General features: G+C 45.8%; 1 protein-coding gene across 1 annotated transcript; it reads right to left on the bottom strand.

Annotated features, from left to right (window-relative positions):
• Window positions 1–961: 961 nt before the first annotated feature.
• On the bottom strand, window positions 962–20,907 carry GMFB (glia maturation factor beta). The gene is made up of 7 exons (XM_085851219.1): window positions 20,774–20,907; window positions 20,352–20,448; window positions 11,618–11,667; window positions 11,412–11,461; window positions 4,915–4,997; window positions 4,459–4,532; window positions 962–1,277 (listed from the first exon to the last, which is right to left on the bottom strand). The coding sequence occupies exons 1-7, from the start codon at window positions 20,774–20,776 to the stop codon at window positions 1,206–1,208; spliced, it is 429 nt and encodes a 142-aa protein (XP_085707345.1). The 5' UTR covers window positions 20,777–20,907; the 3' UTR covers window positions 962–1,205.
• Between the last annotated feature and the right edge of the window lie 882 nt (window positions 20,908–21,789).

Below are 21,789 nucleotides of genomic sequence, written 5' to 3'. Positions count from 1 at the left end.
ACACCTATACTCCGATCTCTAGCGGTAGCGCACGGTGGACGCACGGTCGACGCAGACTGCCACGGAGGCCGTACGTAGGTGCACGGCGGGCGTGGGGGAACCGTGCGTCGACCCTGCTTTGCCCGCAGGTAGTCACACAGACCGCAAGGTCACCGTACAGAGACCGTGGAAATAGTGCGGCCACCGTAATTTTTTTGGGGTTGGGAAAATTCATTTTTCATTGAGAAGAGCTTATGGCAGCCACACGAATAACGCAAGCCCACCGCACGCCCTACGTACGGTCGACGTGGAACACATCTACGTCATAGCTTGGCTTCTCGAATTGCTACGGCGAACGTAGAAATGAAAAAAAGTTATAACTCCGCGCTATAATTCCACGGCGACCCTACGGCCTGTAAAATATAGCTAAACGGCGTAGGGCCTCCCTGAGGCCACCTGTTTCTCTGCGGCCGCCGCACGTTTCTGTAAATTCAGAGGGCATACGGCCGCCGTATAGCAAATGTGACCTTCGCCTCAGTGATGCGATTCTCGGATGGGAATCAAACTACTGACCTTCGATTCAGAACGGATGCTCTAACCCACCTCCAATAAGAGTAATGCATATTTGATACTCGAAGACCCTACTACCCTACAGACTCTGTGGCATAATTGGTAGAGCGTCCACTCTGAATCTAGGTGGTCGGTGGTTCCAACCCCGGCTGAGTCGAACCAAAGACATTGTGGTACGTCCTGTTTCCTTGACGTTCAGCCATTGTAAGGAATAGAACACAGACAAAACGTTGGGAAGGCAATGGCAAACTACCCAGTATAATCCTTGCCAAGAAACTGCTTTAGCATCACGAACACTGTCAAGAGAATGGCACATCAAATGAAGACCCTATCTAATACTCTGTTTTAACTCTTCGAGCGCTTCAGCATGGCACATCTCCCCAAAAAATTTTCAGAACACCCAATGCAAGTGTCAGAGGACTTTTAACACTTTTATTTTAAATCGAAAAAACAAAAACCATGTTCCGAATGTACCCGATTAAATGGTGTACAAAATGCCCAAATGCATTGGCAAAAATAATCGAGTAAATTTCACCAACTGCATTGTCTGTAAATTCTAAAGTGAAAATGACTTCCAGGATTTTGGCTTTGCATAATTAATGACACGTATGAGGTTAAGGCTACTTTCATCCGTTAATACTGACATGGCTAATATTTCAGCGGAAGAATCCGAGCTTTTCCCTCAGCCATGATTCTGTGAACTCCTCCGTGCTTCTCAATTCGAATACCTGCGAGGGAGAAGAGAAGACCATAGTAAAGTATTCACTCAATTAAAATCTGTTCCTTTGGAATCTGACGTGGGAAAAGATTTTTTTTTTTAATTGTATACAGTCGAGTCGAGGCTCATGGAAAAGTTAGTACACTGAACAGAATAGGACATAAAGACATAAGCTTCCAAACAGGACCCAAAAGGAGCAGTGTAGAGAGGGAGAAACACCAACAGCAGAATTGAAGGCCAAGATAGAGGGAGACTTGGAGAAACAATGGGTGGAGGTAAGAGAGGACACATGGGCTGGACAAGATGGATACAGAAAGGAACTCTCAGGAGGGAAAACTGGAAATTTAGGAGGGATTGGGGTGGGTTAACGAGGGTAGAATTGCATCAAAGTGAGGTTTCATTGTTTGATTGCCATCCTTTTCAGTCACCATTTCCCCAACTAACCAGTAGAGGGTGCTTCAAACTCGTACTTATTACAGTGCTTAGGAACACATTCTCCTAAAGAACATTGAAATAACAAATAAAATAAAAGATCTTCTGCACCAATGGATCATTCTACCCATGTTATACTGAATCCTGTGATGAGGCAGATACCTTGAAACAACTTGCCTTCTCTTCCTGCAAAGCAAACCCACTCAAATGCAATCTCAGGTCATTCCACAAAGTCTGCAACAAGTGTGTGTCCACCCTCAGGAGAGCCAGAAAACAACATCTGTCCAACCTCAAAAATGAACTTTCAAACTTCTCTCCCTCCTCTAAAACCTGGTGGTGCCTTGTTAAGTCTATCTCTGGTGTATGCTCCCCTTCCATCTCAAATGGCACTACAGTCGACTCCGCTCGTCAAAAGGCCGAATGCCTCAATTCTGTTTGCTTCCAAATCTTGTGTCCCCAATCCCTCTCTCTCTCTCTCTTGGTACCCACCCGTCCCAGTCGTACCCAAAATGCCCATGGACTCTGTCTTTTGCACCTGAGAAGGTTCTTTCAAGCCTCGACTCTGAAACCGTACCGGACAGCATCAGCTCACTTGTCCTGAAAAAACCTCCTCTGCTGCTTTTGCACATCCTCCCTCTATTTTCACCTTATCATTTATGCTAGATCATCTTCCATCTGCTTGGACATCCATCAACATCACTTCGTTACATTAAAAAGGTGAAAAACTGATCCCTTCCAACTACAGACCCATCAGCTTACTGCCCATCAACAAGGTCATGGAATCCATAATCACACTTGATATGAAATCCTTCCTTTTCTCTAACAACCATCTCAGATCACCAACTTGGATTCAGACCAGGTCACTCTAACTTGGACATGCTGCTTCTATTCACCTAACAATGGATGGAGACCCTCAATGTCAGACATGAGAGAGTGTATGTGTATGTGTATGTGTATGTGTATGTGTATGTGTATGTGTGGCCTGGCCTCCTGCTTTGCTCTTCCAACTCCAGACTCCACACATGACCAACATACTTCTTCCACTCTCATAGCCAACATGTGGAATCATTTCATCTCCTCTCCCTGTCAAGGCTGGTGTCTCCCAAAGTAGTTCTGGGCCCAATCCTATTCCTGATCAATTTCTGACTCTCCAGAAATCCTCTATATATTTGTTGACAACTTCTTTCTGACTCTGGAAATCTGATATATATATATATATATATATATATATATATATATATATATATATATATATATATTTATTGATGATGCCACCCTCTGCTATAACATCCCTCATCCTTCAGACAGGTAGGCTGCAACTTCTTCCCTCTTCAGACCTTGACAAAATCATAAGATGGTCAAACACTTGAAATCTCTTCTTCTTCTTTCGGCTGCTCCCGTTAGGGGTCGCCACAGCGGATCATCCGTATGATCCGCATAGTGATTTGGCACATGTTTTACGCCGGATGCCCTTCCTGACAACCCTGGTCGTCTCTTACGACACACAGGGATATGCTACACCTATTTTAACTGGGGTATACACCGGCCCAGGATACTGGTACTCATTTCGCCGACCTCGGAAGGATGACAGGCTGAGTCAACCCCCTGGTGTATTAATTCAGTGGCCTAACGGGGCTTGAACTCAGGACCTTTTGGATCCCAAGCCGCTGCCCTAACCACTGTGCCAACACCAGGCTTTATGGTCAAACACTTGAAATATGTCTTTCAATCCTGACATATCTCCATATATATATATATATATATATATATATATATATATATATATATATATATATATATATATATATATATATATATATATATATATATATATATATATCTCTCTCTCTGGACTGTGGCAACCACCCCCCTCCCCCACATCTACTTTCGTAATAATCCTCTTGAGGAAGTTCATTAACTCAAACTCCTTGGTCTCACTGTCAGCATTGATCTTCCTTGGGCAAACCCCATTTCAAAGTTGGCTTCCAAGGCCAGTCGACGATTGGGCATCCTCCGTTGTTTAAAGTCCTTCCTTGGCACACCTGAACTCCAATCTACCTACAAGGCCTTCATTCACAGCTTGATGGAGTACCACCCTCCCCTCTGGGATAGCTCTGCTGCCTCACATCTTGCTCAACTGACACCATGAAAACCAAGGCCTTCATGAATATTGGAATCTCCAACGATGAAGCTGAGTCTATGGACCTATAAATTTCCCATCGTAGACAGATCAGTGGTCTTTGTCTTCCACCACCTCTTTCCTGGTCTTGAACCATCTGCTCTTTCTGTGCTGTGTGTCTGTGTCTCTGTCTCTGTCTCTCTCCCCACCCCCAGGTATGTGCAGTCCACCATTAACCCTCATTTGGTGAAACTTCCAAAATCCTGGATCACCGCTCACCGCCACTCATTCGTTCCCCTTTTCCCACCTGTGGAATCAATTTCCACACTCCCTTCAATCTCGTTCTTCTTTAAGGTCTTCAAGACAGCTGTTCACCACCATCTCAGATCGTCCCCCATAAAAAACCATGAACTTTTCTACCCCTGTTAACCTCCCTCCCACCACCCCAAGCCCACCGCCTTCCAAATTTCCAGGTTTTTTTTCTTCCCGAATCTTCCTTTTGTTCCAATGCATCCTGATTCAGTGTTCCAGCTCTTCTATGAGCCTTGACTACACAAAAATAAAGATGGAAAAAATAAAAAGTGGAACTCAAGTGCAGCCTCTCCTTCTTGAATTACTTCAACTTCCAGTGAAAGCTCACCTTCGTTAGCTGTGCACTTCTCACAAGGTTATTCTTGGTTCCTGCATACATCATCTGCAGATCCGGTTTGCAACCTGCGGTTGAATTTTTTTTGTTTGTTATGGGCGTAAAATGATCAAGATCGTTAGTTGGAGCAATGTAATCCACAAAAATAAATTAAATGGTGTTCCACAAATACAGGGTTGAAAAATTGTACCTTTTGAATCAGTTGCAATTTTTTTGTGAATGGCCATTTTATCTATCAGGAATGTAAGCAAGTATGGTTGAAAAGTTGAACCACCCCCACCCTTCTCGGTGCATGTGTAATAAGAAATGCCAACAAAACATTTTGAGTCAAAGGACATGAAGAACAGTTGCACGACCTAACAAAATAAATATATAAATAAAAATCAACCCCCAGTCTTCATAAGAGCCCGAGGATGGAAAATCCTTCACACAATCGGGTAAAAGTCTGACCTTGTGGGCTGATGAAGATGAAGCATAAAGGGAAGGAGCATCGTCCGTCATCATGTTTGTACTTATAACTGTACAGCACAAACGTATTGAAGGTCAAAGACACAAATTGGAGTTCTGAAAACAAACTTTTCTACAAACTACATGCATCATTATTCTGTGTCTATCACCAGGCAAGACAAATCATTGAGGAGTCAATGAAGCAGCCAAAGGTTTGGTGGGGGACAGGGAAGACGAACATCCATGTACAGCGATGCATATCTAACATCACGATGAATTATGTTTTGCTTATTCTGAAACGCTCATTAAGGAATAACTAATGTTATACTAAACAGATAAGCCTCGTGTTGGCTTAACAGTTAAGGTGGCTGCCTTAAGATCTTAGCATCTTGAGTTTGAGCCCCCTGTCGTGCTGTTCAATAACAACAGGTGGGTTGAATCTTCCAAGGTCGGCAAAATGAGTCTGAGCTTACTGGAAACAGGGGGCACTGCATCAGCGGCACAGCTGCGTTCCCAGCAATCCCAGCAACCAAAAAACAAACTAAACAATTTTACCCCACAAAATGTTTATATATATATATATATATATATATATATATATATATATATATATATATATATATATATATATATATATATATATATATATATATATATATATATATATATATATATATATATATAAAAATAAAAAGCAAAGACCCACCCATATCTCACCTGTGAATGAAGGGAATAACCAATCAGCTCTCACCTAATCAATTCAACCCATGGGGGTATGATTATGTAAATAAATCGATTCTTCCGATACTCTTCCAGCTGAAGAAGCTGCATAAAGCAACCAAGAAGGCCTACACAAGGTAAGCCCTTTGCTGTTTCAAACCCTTCCCAGAGTTCCTCCACAGCTATAATGATATTGTTGCAGTTCTAGGAACCGCATGCATACAACAGATAGGTGTCCCGAGACAGTTATGCCATTAATATACGTGCACATAGACTCCTTCCTTTTGTTTAGTGGGGAAACAAGGGAGTGCGTTACGATTATTAAATCATTTTCCCCTTTTATTTATTGGGTATGTAACACGCTTGCCCCTCGTCTCGTCTACCATAACCGTGCATCAATATCTACCCGAAACCAGACATGTGCGGCGAGTCACGAATGCTTTGGCAGCAAGGTGGGCGGGCTGCACCAGCGCCTGCCCGAAATCCGGCCCAAGCTGGCGGACCAAGTGAGGGGTCGGAGCGCCCGGCTCGGGCGATGACGTTGGATTCGGCATGGCCCCTCCCCCAAGCCTCAGGCTCTATAAAAGACGGAGAAATCCTCAGTGTTGAGAATTGAGAAGTGTGTTGTGTTCGGTGTGGGTGTTTTTCACGCGGAGTGTTCCTACTTTTCGACTCCACCTACGTCTCGCCTCCTGTTCCTCATCTCCGCCCACACGACGTCGACCTCGCCTCCTGCTCCACACTCGCCCTCTGGACTCCGCCCTTCTCCACTCAATAACACAATCTCCACACGTGCGGCTGTGGCCAAAACAACGCGACTATTGTCGGGTACCGCACCACGGAGCACCCCTTCCCCGAAACGCCCAGGTACCAAAAGCTATAACCTCAACTCCCCTCCCTCCCTGGCAGCAAAAGTTCCTTTGTCACATTTGGGTTTCTTTTTCTGTGTGTGTGTGTGTGTCTGAGTGTGCTGGCACCTGTCTGTTAAGTAAGCCTGTAGAAGAACATTATTGTTGTTACTGTTAATAATATCCCGTCATGTCTGCACTGTGTCTGCTTAGTAAGTTGCTTGTATTATTGTCGCACCCCACACCTCTCTCCTCTATCACCGTGTTACATACCCAATAAATCTTTGTCGTACCACATGCTTTTCCTCGCTTGCTGTTAATAAATAATTGACATTAGGAATATTCCCAGCTTGCCTTTGTCTTTTCCCCCATTGGTCCAGCATGGTTCGAATCCAAGTTTAGCCGGGTCTTTATTCCCAATGATCCGTTCCTACTTTAGCAGGAACGTCCATTGGCAGTGTCGCTCGGCTGCATCCGATGCGGAAAGGTGATCCGATCTGGTAGAGTGATCCGTTTCGGACAAGGCGTCTAATAGTTAGGATTGGCACACACTAGATCTAATAGATCTAATAGGGCATGGTTCCCCGGTAGTTAAACCACGTGATTAATTAAGTAACCCAATTATAGACGGGAGGACCCTAGGTCACGCGGTTGAGTTATTGGCGTCCACGGTCGGTTAAGCGACCCGCCGCGTCACGGAATTATCCGTGAGCAACGGCCTACAATTCCGGGGAGTCTGGTGGGAATTGACGTAGCTTCCCCCACCTAGTGGTCTTCTCACCCGACCCCGCAACAATATTCACAAATAGTACACACATGAGAATCCCAATACGACACACCCCCTCAGCTGCCAGACCGGTTTCATGCTTGTTGGTGAATCATCAGTGCCAACGCAGACAGAAATGCATACCAACGATGCTCCCAAGCATGTACCATGTGCAAACGTCAAAAGCAGTCAATATATAAATGATAAAGAAAGACCCAGCCACATCTCTCATCTGTGAATGTAGGGAAAAACCCATCAGCTCTCACCGAATCAATTAAACCCTGGTGTCTAGGCTGGGATTAAATAAAGTGTACTCAGCTGCAGCGTGCTACAGAAACCGCATTGGTGTGGTTGCATCGTGTCAGGAGGTTGCCCTCCACCCAACATTATGATATATTTTCCTGATAGAACAACTCTCACCCATAACCTACCGGGTAGGCACGAAAGCATGACAATTATTTAAATAGTTTGCACTCTGTACGTTTGAGCTTTAATCGTGGTGTGCAGTTACGATACAATATGTCCCACAATACTGGTGAAGCAGCTGCAGCAACAAAATTGCTTCAAAACGGTTTGTGCCCTTTTTTGGGGGGTGAAAGGTTCTTTGGAAATAACTCACTGTTGGTGAAACAGAGGAAACGTGATGCAAAACACTTTCTGATTCGCTTCTCTTTTCTTTTCAGCTGAGTTACGCCATGCTTAACTAACTGGCTCCATTTCTATAGTTTAAACAAAAAACATGATAACATTTCAAACGAGAAGGGTCCTCGGTAGAGCGCATACCTCCGCCACGAAATGTCTGATTGTTGAGAACATATTGGGCCCAAAATTAATTTGAAATATCATGCTATACATTATTTTATCGTTTTTGGCCTAATCTCTCTATGGTGAAGAATCACTTTTGAAATCCTAGTAGTCGGATCGGGATCTGGATCTTCACCGAAATCTAATCGATTCTTCCTTGTCACACACCGAACCTGTCCGCAAAATGCTTGTTGTTGTTGTTGTGTTGTCATCATACCGAATGATAATAATATGTGAAGAATCAAATAGAAGCGCGAACAATCAACTCGACCATAACCATCCGTTTTGAGAGATGGACATCAAATTCGCAGAGCAGGCTACAGGTTGGAAGTAACTGTCTGGTATTTTATTATTAAAAAAAACAAAACAACAAATCCACCTGTACATTTTCCCCACCTTAAAGCAAATCCTCCTGAGACGCCCAGCAGGTGTATTTTCTGGCTTTATCACTATATACTTGGCTGGCAGGATAGCAAAGAGGTATGTACACTCACGTCCGAGCCGTCTCGGCCTAGCTATCAACCGTCTTCCTGACAGGCAGGCCGAAGCATCCGTGTGTGTGTGTGTGTGTGTGTGTGTGTGTGTGTGTGTGTGTGTGTGTGTGTGTGTGTGTGTGTGTGTGTGTGTGTGTGTGTTGTCCCTCGGATGGACGTTAAGCTGGGTGTTCCTTCTGCCGGCATTGGCTGGTGGATGTTAAAGATCCCACGGTTCCCTTCACGAAGAGTAGGTTACAAATTACAAATTCCTGCTCTACCCAACAAGGGGGCAATGCATCAGTGGCACATCTGCGTCCTGAGCCAATGATGCAACCAGCAGCCACAGGCTCCATGCGAAATGAAGGAATGACCACATACCTAAAATGGCACACAGAAGGCCTTCCAGACTCTAAAACCATGATAACCGTGTGACAAAATGCCCAACGTCCTGGTGTCAACACGACTCAAGAGCAGCCCAGCAGATGCTCCGGCTTTCCTCCTCTGACCACGTAACACGCTCTCCTTTTCACTTTTGATAGGAACGTTCGGCAGATCATCTTATGCCAATCATAATACAAAAAATACAAATAAAAGCTCGCTTATGCAGCCACACCTTTCCATATAATCGACCCAAGAGGATTCTCTTGCACTCTGCCCCAACACACCCATGCACCTTATCACCCTCAAGTGTCCTCTTCCTCTCTTTTTCTCACCTTAGCCTCAATCGAACCCCTCTTTTGATTCATTTTACAGTGAAACAAAAACATTTGCTCTCTTCATCCGTCCAAGGCCTTTCCTTCCTATCCGCAGTGCCGCGTAACCTCTCTTTGTTTTCAATCTCCCATCTGCTTCAAGAATTGCTAGCACGGCATTCCATGTCTCACCCGAACCTTGTGTCTACTTCACAATAGTCAGCAGATTAGTGCATCAAGTAATGCAGCCTTACTTTAGCAACCTTATCTTCATCTGATGATAGCTTACTAACAGGAGACGACTTTATTTATTTATTAGCCAAAAAAAAAAAGAGAGTTACGGTTGTTAGCGATGGAGGCACACGCAGCAATCTTCTCGGCCATTAACCTCTCGGTGGTCTCTACCACGCTTGGATACACTCCACATGATAGAAGCTGCCACCTGGCAAGACTGCTCGGCTATCCAAATTCCCATGAACTGCCGTGCGTTCCTCAACCTCCACTTTTCTCCATCAGAAAGCCACAAAATGAGGGGAAAAACCCTAGCAACTGATCGTGTTCAGCAGGTGCCAAGAGATATGGCCCACAAAAAAGTGATGCAATTAACGTGGTGCCATGCGTGCGTTGCAGAGAAATGCATGTCGTCATAATACGAAGTAATTTGTACTTCTCTGGGCTGGCAGGATGGCCGAGAGGTGATGGCAGGGTGATGCGTCAATGTGTGTGCCGTTCCTTGGATGGACGTTAAACTGGGCGTCCCACCTGCTGGCATTAGTTGGTGGACGTTAAAGATCCCGTGGTGTCCTTCGCGAAGAGAAAGCAAAAAAATCGCCGGCACCCTGGCCACAAAAATTCCCCAGAATTCCTGCCATAACCTCATGTTCCCCAAGGAAATTAAGTGCAAAAGGGTCAACCCCCCAATGGGGGTCGCTATGCCCCTTAGCTGGGCATGCAGATGAGTAGTAGTCATAGTAGTACTTCTTTCTAATTCATTATGTTGTCATATAATAATCCACTGGGCAATTGAAAAATGAAACGAGTTCATCAGAATGCCCCAAGCCTGACGTTGGCTTAACGGTTAAGGTGGCTGACTTAAGATATTAGGTTATTGAGTTCGAGCTCCTGTGGTGATGTAAAATAACACCAGGTGGGCTGACTCAGTGTGTCATCCTTTCGAGGTCGGCAAAATCAGTACCAGCTCACTGCTAGCAGGGGCACTACATCAGCAGCACAGTTGCACTCCCAGCAACCATCAGCCACAGGCTAGATATAGAATGCCCTTTGACATGCACTTTAAAAAAAAAATTCAGCAATACGAAACTCTGTCAAAGCTTGTGTTGGTCTGCTTCGGTAGACAGTTCGAGCGCGCTCTCTCTTGCTCTGTAGAAGGGTCAACGCACAAAACATCAGCTTTGGTCTGCTTCACAAGGCAGTTTGTATTTCTGTTTATTTACAGCTACACAGATCTAAGGCTCAATGAGGAGCTTTGGTGTTCACACCGAAGCAAACAATTCAGGATTCTGGGATCCCTGGTTAAAATCCCACATATTGTGTTTTTCTTCTTCTTGCTTGCTTTTGGCAGCTCGGCTCGCAGGTAGCTATCATTTAGTTGGGACGCGACTATGCACCTAATGCTGTGTCCGTATACCAGTACACTGGCACTCATTTTGCCGATAGGCTGAGTCAACCCCACCTGGTGTTAATTCAGCGGCCAACAGGGCTCAAACTCAGGACCCTTTGGTCCCAAGCCAGTCACCCTAACCGCTAATCCAACAACAGGCGAAATGTTGTGTTGATTTGCTCATCATGTACCAATCTCCTTGTAATCCATGCAAAAGTACACCCGTGCGTGTCGTACGTGCGACGCATGTACGAGCTCTTCATCGAGCCTTGAACACTGCACAAATCTTTCTTTTTTTAAAAAATTATTTTAAGTAACTTTCTTGCACTTTGCCACCTTGGAATTGCAGCAAATCCTACCTGCGTGAGTTTTTTGCTCATTACCTAATACCTCTCCCCACCTACCCAAACAATATGTTCCCATGATGGGTATATTCATCTTCATAACCAAAGTTATGCACAACATACAAGGTGAAACAAACCAAAAATAAATGGAAGAACAGCGATTGGACACAGGTACAATACAAAGGTACGACGTGGAAACAACTCATTGCCTTCGAGGCATAAAGGATATCTCGGTTGTCTCTCGGGAAGTTCATCCTTCAGATCTTCCACGGAGATGTCCTGCAGCGACAAGGGGCTCTGTTTGCTTGTGTTGCTCATATACCAACCAATCAAATTAGGTGGTAGTTATTAGGAAAAGGGGAATAATAATAATAATAATAATAATAATAATAATAATAATATATTCGGTGTGAGTGTAAATATATTGTTTTGAACCTCGAACTCCTCATCCAGCACGACAGTCTTCCTTTGTTTTTCAACCTTCACTGGAAAACACACAAAGACAGACGATCATGTTTATACGAGTCCATCCATGTCATCACTGGTACCTGCATGTCCTTACAATACAAACGGCTGATTGAACAATGACGTTTCCTCTATTTCCACTCATGTTGCTCGCGGCTACCATTGTGTGGGGCAAGTTGAAGCAGGTGAAAGGTATGGCCTTTGCCTCATGCTTTTTAGCTTTCCAAATGTCATTTTTAATTGTGGGGTGAGAATCCAAATGCACGACATGGAGAGCAGGTTTGATGGAACTTTATGCAAAGCCAATAAATAAAATAAAACATGAGGGCGTTTGTTATCTCTGCCACCGAAGGTGGATGGAGATTATGTTTTCACAGACCCTCTGTCTGTCTGTTTGCAGGATATCTCAAAAGGTTATGGACGAAACTTTGTGGACAGATTGGCTGTGACAAGGACGAATTGATTTGATTTTGGTGAAAATCCAGATGCAAGAATTTTATTTATTTATTTATTTTAAGTGATTTTATTTTTTCAGCATCGAGAGATCAGGCCAAAAATGATATACTGTACCGTCGAGCATGATATTTCAAAACGTTATGGACGGGTTGGTGGATGAAACTTGGTGGATGAGTTGTTTAGGTGACAAGAACAAGCCGATTAAATTTTGGACCAGGTCTGAATCCAGATCCGGCCTTTCATTGGGAGACACAACGTACACTGTTGAGCCTGGCGGAGGTGTGTGCTCGACCGAGTACCGTTCTAGTTATGTATACAAATATATGGCATAAATGTTCACCACCTCCCACTCATTTTTGCATATGTAATAAGTAGACGAGCCATATAACTGCTGCAAAAATGTGGCTTTGTCTTCATTTCTCATTCTGAAAATTTGAGGAAAAAAACAACAAGCAAGCTCACTATTCCTTGAGATATTTAATCAGATAAGCTGTACCATCTATTACATACTAGCAAATATAACCTTTCGCTTCATTGACAAGAATATTAAGGGGGGGAGGTGAGAAAGAGAGAGGATGGAGGGAGAGAAGGGAGAGTGAGGAGAGGTTGAGGAAGAGGGGAGAAGAGCGAGGAAGGGAGGGGAGGAGAGAGCGATGCCTCACCAAATGTCACGACACACTCCAGAATGGGGTGGGAGTGAGAATGGGGGAGAGAGAGAGAAGGGGGAAAGTGGGTGGGGAGGTCGTTTGGGAGGAGGTAAGCATGAGGGGAGGGGGTTCTGGACTTGTGTTTGGTTGGGGGCCTTGTGGAGAAAGAGGAATGGAGGGTAAGTACAGGATTGAACGAAATGGGGTACGTTAAAACAGCATGCGGAGACCGCCCAGAGATGTCCATGGGGGTGGAGAGGGGAGGGGATTTGGGAGGAGGTAAACATGAGGGGAGGGTTAGGGATGGCAGCATGATGGGAAGGGACAGGAAGGTGGTGTGAGAGGAGGGGACGGGAAGGCAGTGCAAGGGGAGGGGAAGGGCGATAAAATGCGCCAAAACAGCAACATTTTCTTTTTAACCGCCGGGGTCTATATAAACCCGGGTGGGAGTGTTTAAAACCAACGCTATCTACCTGGAAAAGGCCAAATTGTATGCATGCTCAGACATGCAGCAACTATTTCACCCATCTGGTCAACTCATTCCGAATCAGATTTGTTTTGAATACTCAACTTTCCTCACTGTTTTGAATACTCAACTCACCAGCATACTCAACTTTCCCCACAGCCACACAGCGTAGCATGTTCCATGTGGCTTTGGCACCACAGCACGTCCGCTCCCCGCGTGCCAAAACACATAGTTCATGAGACGGCTGCATAACCCCCACTATGGCACCACGTACTCGGGTGAGAGTTTGGTTCGCACGCCCGCCAAACTCACGCACCACGCAGAAGTAACCAAGCATGCAGGCACGCACACACCCCCACAGAGAGACCTTTTAAAGTCCCAATCTACCCATTTGTACCACATCAGTGTGTAGTCTACGTACCTCTTCGTGCTTGCAGCAATTGCTGCTTGCATGCTCACATCTGCAGCCAATTATTTCACCCCTCCAGTTGGTTCACTCCAAATTGGATTCGTACATGCCACACTCTGGGGAAGCTGTTTAAAATTTAAAATGAAACTAAGTCCTTAACAGCCCCCTTAATAGAGGGAGAGGTGTGGGCGAGGGGGAAGGGGGAGATGGAGGGGTCGGGGTCAGAGAGAGAGAGAGAGAGAGGGAGGGAGAAGTGTGGGAGAGGGGAGGGGGGATTCCAGCAGATGTGACGCCCAGTTTAACGTCCATCTGAGGGATAGCACACACATTAATGAATCACCCTGCTTGAGAAATCATGACAGTTTTCGCTGGGTTGGGATTCAAACCCAGGTTAGACAGCTTAGAGCGAGCATGCATACCCTCTCACCTATCCTGCTGTGACGAGGGGATTCATTGCTTTGTAAACAATGAAAATATTTTTTACTCATTGTAACTATCCAATTTATTTTGCCTTTCTTACTCTGAAGATGTCCCCATGGAGAACTGAATCAAGGTATCACCATGGAAGCTTGTACAGATCAACGCTTTGTAGAGCGCTCACAAAGCTGGATAAGCCCTCAAAAGCAAGCACTCCAACAAAACGGTTAAAGAAACTTTTTTAAAAAACGAAAAGTTCTACTTTTTATATGCATCTTTCTATGTCGAAGTGACGGCTCGTATAATAAAAGCAAATCGCACAAAAAGGGGAAATCGTGTAAAATAAAATTGCACATTTTCAGTGGGTGAGCCAATGTCTGAGGTACCGCATGACAACGCAAGGCTAAAAGCAGGCGAGTAGGGTCTGAACTGAACTTCAAGCTGAACTTTGTTCAAGCAGATCGATATATTCAGTAACAGTGCGAATACTTTTGCCGTGTATGCCCATGGCTTGCAAACAAACAACCAAGCAGCCTGTAGAGCACTTCACAAGTGGCTTAAGCACTCAAGCAACGACTCCAATGAAAAGTTTGATAAAGAGCGGTCAGCTTGTCAAGCAATAGCAAACTGATTGGTAATGGGACACACCCGCAAAAACCAAAACATCACTAATTTCTTCACATTTCAGATTTCACGAGATTTCGATAGTTATTTAGTCCACGTGATCCGATCCTCCAAAGCCGAAATCATATTTCGATGATGTACTTTAATTTGTCCGTGAGAGTAGATCGTAGAAAATCGCATCGTATAACACATGAAATCGGTCCAAGTTACTAATTTGAAAACTATAGCACTTACAAAAGCGATGTGGTGGTGGTCGTATGGCAGCTTAGCTGCCGGGCTAGCTATCATTTCTTGAAGCGCGACTGTGTCGCTGATGCAGTGCCCCTCTACCAGTACACACACTGGAACTGGTACTCATTTCGCCAACCTCGGAAGGATGACAGGCTGAGTCAACCCCCTGGTGTATTAATTCAGTGGCCGACGGGGCTTGAACTCAGGACCCTAGGATCCCAAGCCACCACCCTTACCACTGAGCAAACACCAGGCTCGATGTATACAGTGATCCATAGGTATGAAGAACAGGCATTCGATGATGTAAGTGAGGAAAGTGAAAAGAAAAAAAATTGAGTGTTTTATCATTAAAAAAAAAAAAAAAAAAACATTACAGTACATGCCAAGTCAAGGCATTGTTGAGCAGGCCCCAAAAAATGGCGAATTAAGACCCCAGAGAGGAAGAGTGAGGTGACCGTGTACGACGCTTTGATAAAGGATAATAAAATAAGACTGTAAATTATCTTCAAAAGGTGTGTATAAATTAACCCAAACATATAGTTTCCATTCATGGACTATCTTGGAGGTCCCTTAGCATGCATACAAAGTTTGGTACCGCTGAGTTTCATGGTTTTGGAGTTATGGAGGAGACACACTGACACTTATTATAGATGCACAAAAGTGAGCACCACGAAATTTAGAAAAGGAAGAGTTGAAGGACAGCGCAGGAAATGAAAGAAAGAAAAGTAAGTGTGGGAGGTGCAAGGAGTGAAAGGAATGTAGGTTGGGAGAAGATTGGAGTGAGGAGAGCGAAGGAAGGGAAAGAGAACATACGCCATTTTGGGAACCAAGAAAGTATGTGCTACTGAAGCAGCGATTTGGACAAGGAATAAACTGGGTGCTTTTGCCACTCAACAAGAATTTAGAATTCGGCCAAAGTCAGCCTACCAGCATACTGTTACGAATTCGCGCCCGCCGGCGTGCGAACGACCGCTTCCCACTAATAGTAGCCGCTCGCCCACCGGACGGACAATTCAGTCGTGACCTTCCGGAACAACGCCGGAACCCTGTCACGGGTGGGTCTTCAACCCCACCACGGCCTAGCCAATTTTCTACCCGCGCAGAATAGGGTCAATCGCCGAATCTTGATATACCTAAGTACCCGCGCGGGTAGCCTACCAGGAGACCGTACCTCGGCGCAGGTCGTCTTGGACACGAACTGCTCAAGCGGTCCGTTCCATTCTGCAGTGATAACTGAGCGGGTATTATCGCCCGACCTGATTCTATTTAACGGGTATTTAAAACCCAACTAATATTCCGAGATGCAATACGGCGTTCCAATGGGGGAAAAAAAGACACGACGAACAGGTAACATTCACACAAGCACATTTATTTACACATGCACATATGCAGTCAATCATGCAGGTATGGAAGTAATAAAGCGAAAGCACGACAACCGACTATAAGCAATTTATGTACAGCCACTTATACAGTTTTACTTCGCTAGACACGGCGCCACAACATGCATTCCAAAGCAAAACCCAAGGAAAATAAAAGACTACCCCCACAGACAGGGGAGTCAGACAGTGTCCGTCGACCTTTATGGCGTGGGACTTGGCAGACGGAACGAATCCCACGGGACCATTGCAGGTTACCTACACCCTCGTGGTGCGATGGTGGGTGAGCTCTCTCCGGTGTTCCTTGCACGAACGTGCAGGTCCGCGCGACACAGCTGGCAGAGCGACGCCTCCAGTCCGCGTCCCCTCCGCGACGCCCGGACTCTCCACCGACTGCATGCTCCAACGAGCGGGTCGCTCTACGGACCGCTTCTCCAAGACCCAGACGGGCAGAAGACCACGAACCGCCGATTGACACTGACACTCTGACCGACCGCCCCTTGACCTCTTCAGCGGCGCCTCCGTGCACCCTTTTATTTCCCCGGAGCCCCGTCCCTCCCTTCGCGGCGCGCGGGGGGGGGGGAACATTCCAAACAGAGATCGGCTGGATCAGTTGTTGTTTCCCAACCGTCATTCATGTTTACCAGAGAAATCGGGGCGGGAGTTGTTGTTCCCCTTTTGTGTTCGTGGAGATGTTGACAGTTGCTGGCGGAGTGGTGAGGATGGCGTGGTTGTTGAGAGGCAGGTGTGGTTGTGGTTGTTGTGAGGCAGGTGTGGTTGTCGTTGGTCCAAAATAACGATAGGAAAAGAAAAACAGCTATGTCAAAGAATCACAGCCCAGTGACACGAATAAATCCCATTAAACAATGGTGGGGAAATCTAACTGAACACAGACTTACCGGAATAACTGAACTAAGGACCTTTATGGTGTTCTGCGAATTTCCACAGCCGTAGCACTATAATGGCCGACTATCTTTTCAAACATCACCGTGGGATTGTTAACAACAATAAGTACTGGCAGATGATCAAACGAAAGACCACATACTACATTGGAGTCATCAGAAGGAACTCAAATAAGTAAAGAGTAAAGATGGAGTCATCAGGAGGAAACTGGATAGGCTTCGGGTTTCAGCCGCTACTCCACAACCCTCAAACCCATCCAGCCGCAGCCAAGTGAGCCTTACCGAAAATTTTCTGCAACAATTCACGTCTCCTTAGAGAGATAGATAAAGAAAGAGAGAAACAAGTAGGGCACTCAGTAGAGCGCATACCTCCACCACGTTTTGCCTGATCCATGAGAACATATCGGGCCAAATACATTTTTGAAATATCGTGCTATACAGTACTACATCGTTTTGGCCTCATCTCTCAATGGTGAAGAATCACTTTTAGAAATTAAATAAGTATCGGATCTTCATCAAAATCGAATCCATTCATCATGGTCACACACCCAATTTGTCCACCAAATTTCGTCTGAATTCATCCACAACGTTTTGAGATATCCTGCTCACAGACAGACAGAGACAGACAGGGATGAAAACATAAGGTGGACAGAGGTGGACATGAAATCATAAGGTGGATATGAAAACATAAGGTGGATGGCACCGACCATGACCCCAACACCAACCCCACGGCGCGCGACACCAACTAACCCTAACCCTAAAACCGACTCCGGGGCGAGCGGCACCGACTATGACTATGCAACCATTTAAATGTTCCGAGCAGGAGATAATGAAACTTCAATACACATTAAAGATTAAAAATGGTGGGAAGTGGTTTCGAAAGTTGTACAATTTAAGAAAAAAACTAACATTCAAAATGAACTTCATTTCTAGAACTGCCTTTGACCCCAAATCAGCACATTAACAACAAGAGCGCATGCCTCCACCGGGGTGAACAGTTTAACTTTTGTAACACATTGATAAGTCAGATCTGGATGCAGACCTCAACCAAAATCGAATCGGCTTGTTCTCGTCACCCAACAACCTCATCCACAACTTTTTGAAATATCGTGCTACATATCGGTTTTGGACCCAACTCTCAATGGTGAAGAAGCATTTGAAAAATTAAAAAATTCTCGTTTCCGGATATTCACCAAAATCGAATCGAATAGTCCTCGTCACACACCCAACTTGTGCACCAAATTTCGTCCGAATCCATCCACAACTTTTTGAGACATCCTGCTCACAGACAAACAAAGACGGTTGAAAACATAAGCTCTGTCCACCTTCGGTGGCAGAGGTAATGAGGTTGGCATGATTTTTATATGAACATTATGTTTTCGCAGTTTTCATATGAACTACACTTGGCAATTCAATTCATGCCTTTCTGGGTCAGATAAGAAGGTAACATCATAATTTCAGAAAAATGTGTGTGTGTGTGTGTGTGTGTGTGTGTGTGTGTGTGTGTGTGTGTGTGTGTGTGTGTGTGTGTGTGTGTGTGTGTGTGTGTGTGTGTGTGTGTGTGTGTGCGTCCGCTGTTTCTCGACAACCACTGGTCCGATCTAATTGAAACTTGCCAGGTATATTGCTGGGGCCCTGAGGATGTGCCTTTTCAGGGTTTGATATTAATCGGACAAGTGGTTCCCAAGTTATGGCCATTTATTTACCAACCAATGACAAGACACGTTATTGCGTGGGTGTAGCCGATGGGGAAGGGAAGCTCAGTCGCATTCCTCATTTCGGGTTACAACGTACGGGCTTCCGGATAGTGATGACCGTGTATTCTAATAATTTCTTGATTTCTTATGCGCATTTATAGATAAACACAATGCCCCAAGTTATGATCGTTTTCATATGAGACGGTGCATAAATTTCGGTAACATCAGAGTGCTGGTGTGCTTCGAACCAGGAAGTAATTTTTTTTCTCTCTCTTCTCTTCTCTTTTTGTTTTTCCTTGTGATGACATTGCGAAAAGGCAAAATAAGTTGGCTCTAATTGAATATTTGGGCATTAAAACTAAATTGCGAATATTATGCCAACTTCCAGGCCACGCACGTACGGGCACGCGGGAGTGAAGAAACGGCCTGTGTGGTTGTTGTTTGTTGCTCGCGGTTTGAATATTTATTTATTAATTTTTATTATTATTATTATTATTATTACAGGCCCGTACTAGTGTATTATTAATATGTCTGTAAATGGCAAGCCCTACGATCAGCAATTTAAAATCATAATATTTTACTCACAAATCAAACCTGTCCAGAAACAACGACTGTTTATGCAGTAATGCTGCAGAATGAATAAATACACCAAAAAGGAATCAAGTCAATGTTTCCAGCTCCATGTTCAAAAGATTGAATTTCTTAGCATTTTAAAAATAAATATATAAAATTGGGACCAAAATTTCATCCTGCTGTATCAGTACACCTGCAGGACAGCTGCAGATTGAGCGGCAAAAACCCCGCAGCGTGCGGCACTGACCATGACCCCTGCACCAACCCCGCAGCGTGTGGCACCAACCATGACCCCGACACCAACCCCGCAGCATGAGGCACCGACCATGACCCCGACACAGACCCCACGGCGCAAGGCAATGACGATGACGATGACCCCGGCATGACCCCACGGCACCATGACCCTGGCACGGACCCCGTGGCGCACGGCACCGACCATGACCGCAGCACCGACCCCATGGCACCGACCATGACCCTGGCACCGACCCCATGGCGTACGACACCATGACCCCGGCACTGACTCCGTGGCGCACGGCACCGACCATGACCCCAGCACCGACCCCATGGCACCGACCATGACCCTGGCACCGACCATGACCCCGGCACCGACCCCATGGCACCGACCATGACCCTGGCACCGACCATGACCCCGTGGCGCACGGCACCGACCATGACCCTGGCACTGACCCCATGGCGTACGACACCATGACCCCGGCACTGACCCTGCGGCGCACGGCACTGACCATGACCCCAGCACCGACCCCACCCACGACAAGCAGCCCCACCCAGTAAAGTGCATCTGAGCTGCGTCAGTCCCTTGCGTGACACTGCCCCAGCAACATGTAATGGGCCTTCAGGTTTTCCATAGGGAAACAAAACATCAGAGTGAGAGTGTTTCAGACTTACTGACAAGTGCGGCATTGGTCGTTTCTTTACGAAATCGTAACTTATTGATCTTCGTGATCACATCCTCGTCAATGTCACACACAACTAGGTTATCGCCCTGCACACGGAAGGAGAGATCCGTTAGTACAACAAGGAGGGCGAAACCGTTGTTTGCAACGGAGGAAAACCGCCATGAATCAACAACGTAATGATTTTTGATGTAACGACCCTGCGCCGCCACACGGACCTCAAGACCCCGCGAAGGGTCCTCGAGCGAGCGAGTTCGTGTTCTCGTCACAGCGGAACACAATGGAAAATAACATCGGAATGGTAATTCGATCGGTATTCATGGCTTCATGCACGGTAAGTAACAAATCCGTGTAAATAGGGCGTCTCGCATGCCGAGCCGTGCCGAGCCGTGCCAGACCAAATGGAAACCCTACCATTGTGAAACAAATCCTCGTCCGCAGATTGAATCGCCGCCTCGACTCCGTTTTCCCTGTGTGCCCTGCTCCGCACCACGTGACCCCGCTCCGCACCACGTGACCCCGCTCCGCACCACGTGACCCTCCACGCCTTGTTCTCAAACACACAAACGCTCCAACAACAGGTATTCCGTCGGCAGGGGCCGCTGCACCCACTCCCGTCCACGTCCACGGCTCATTTGTACTGTTTCTCCATGGAGGTGATTCCCCCGTGATGTGTGGGCCCTCTGTATGTTCGATGGTTCGTCGTACCGAGCAATTCACCAGGTTTGAATCCCCCCCCCGAGTTATAAACTGATAGAACTCCCAACGCCAAACAATGGCTCCTTCAAGATGAAATGAAATACGAGATCATTAAGAGTTTTTCAGCAGAATGGACAACGACATGACCAGGGTCCACAGTTAAAGAGAAGAGGAGACTTATCACGGATATACACTATTACTAAGGGAGGGTCTTTCAGCTTTCACTCACATAGTGGTTCATGCATGGAATGTGGGGAAAGGTCGTGGCAGCAGCACGATATCTCATATACATATATCTATCTATAATTCCAGCAATGTGTGTGTGTGTGTGTGTGTGTGTGTGTGTGTGTGTGTGTGTGTGTGTGTGTGTGTGTGTGTGTGTGTGTGTGTGTGTGTGTGTGTGTGTGTGTGTGTGTGTGTGTGTGTGTGTGTGTGTGACCGCTGTTTCTCGACAACCGCTGGTCCGATCTAATTGAAACTTGCCAGGTATATTGCTGGGGACCCGAGTATGTGCCTTTTCAAGGTTCGATATTAATCGGACCAGTGCTTCCCAAGTTATGGCCATTTATTTACCAACCAATGACAGGACACGTTGCTGCGTGGGCCGGTGCGCGGCCGGCCGACGATGACGTCACGGGCCGTGCCGGTTACATGGCAGCGAATGTCATGACAAGCAAAGACAGGGAGGTAAACTTGATTTTAATTTGGAAATTAATTAACTCTGTGTGTGG

The sequence above is a fragment of the Eptatretus burgeri genome, chromosome 13, assembly GCF_056783735.1.
Source record: "Eptatretus burgeri isolate ZD-2024b chromosome 13, Ebu_testis_v1, whole genome shotgun sequence".
Classification (NCBI taxonomy): Eukaryota; Metazoa; Chordata; class Myxini; order Myxiniformes; family Myxinidae; genus Eptatretus; species Eptatretus burgeri.
This window is presented reverse-complemented; position numbering and strand designations above follow the sequence as displayed.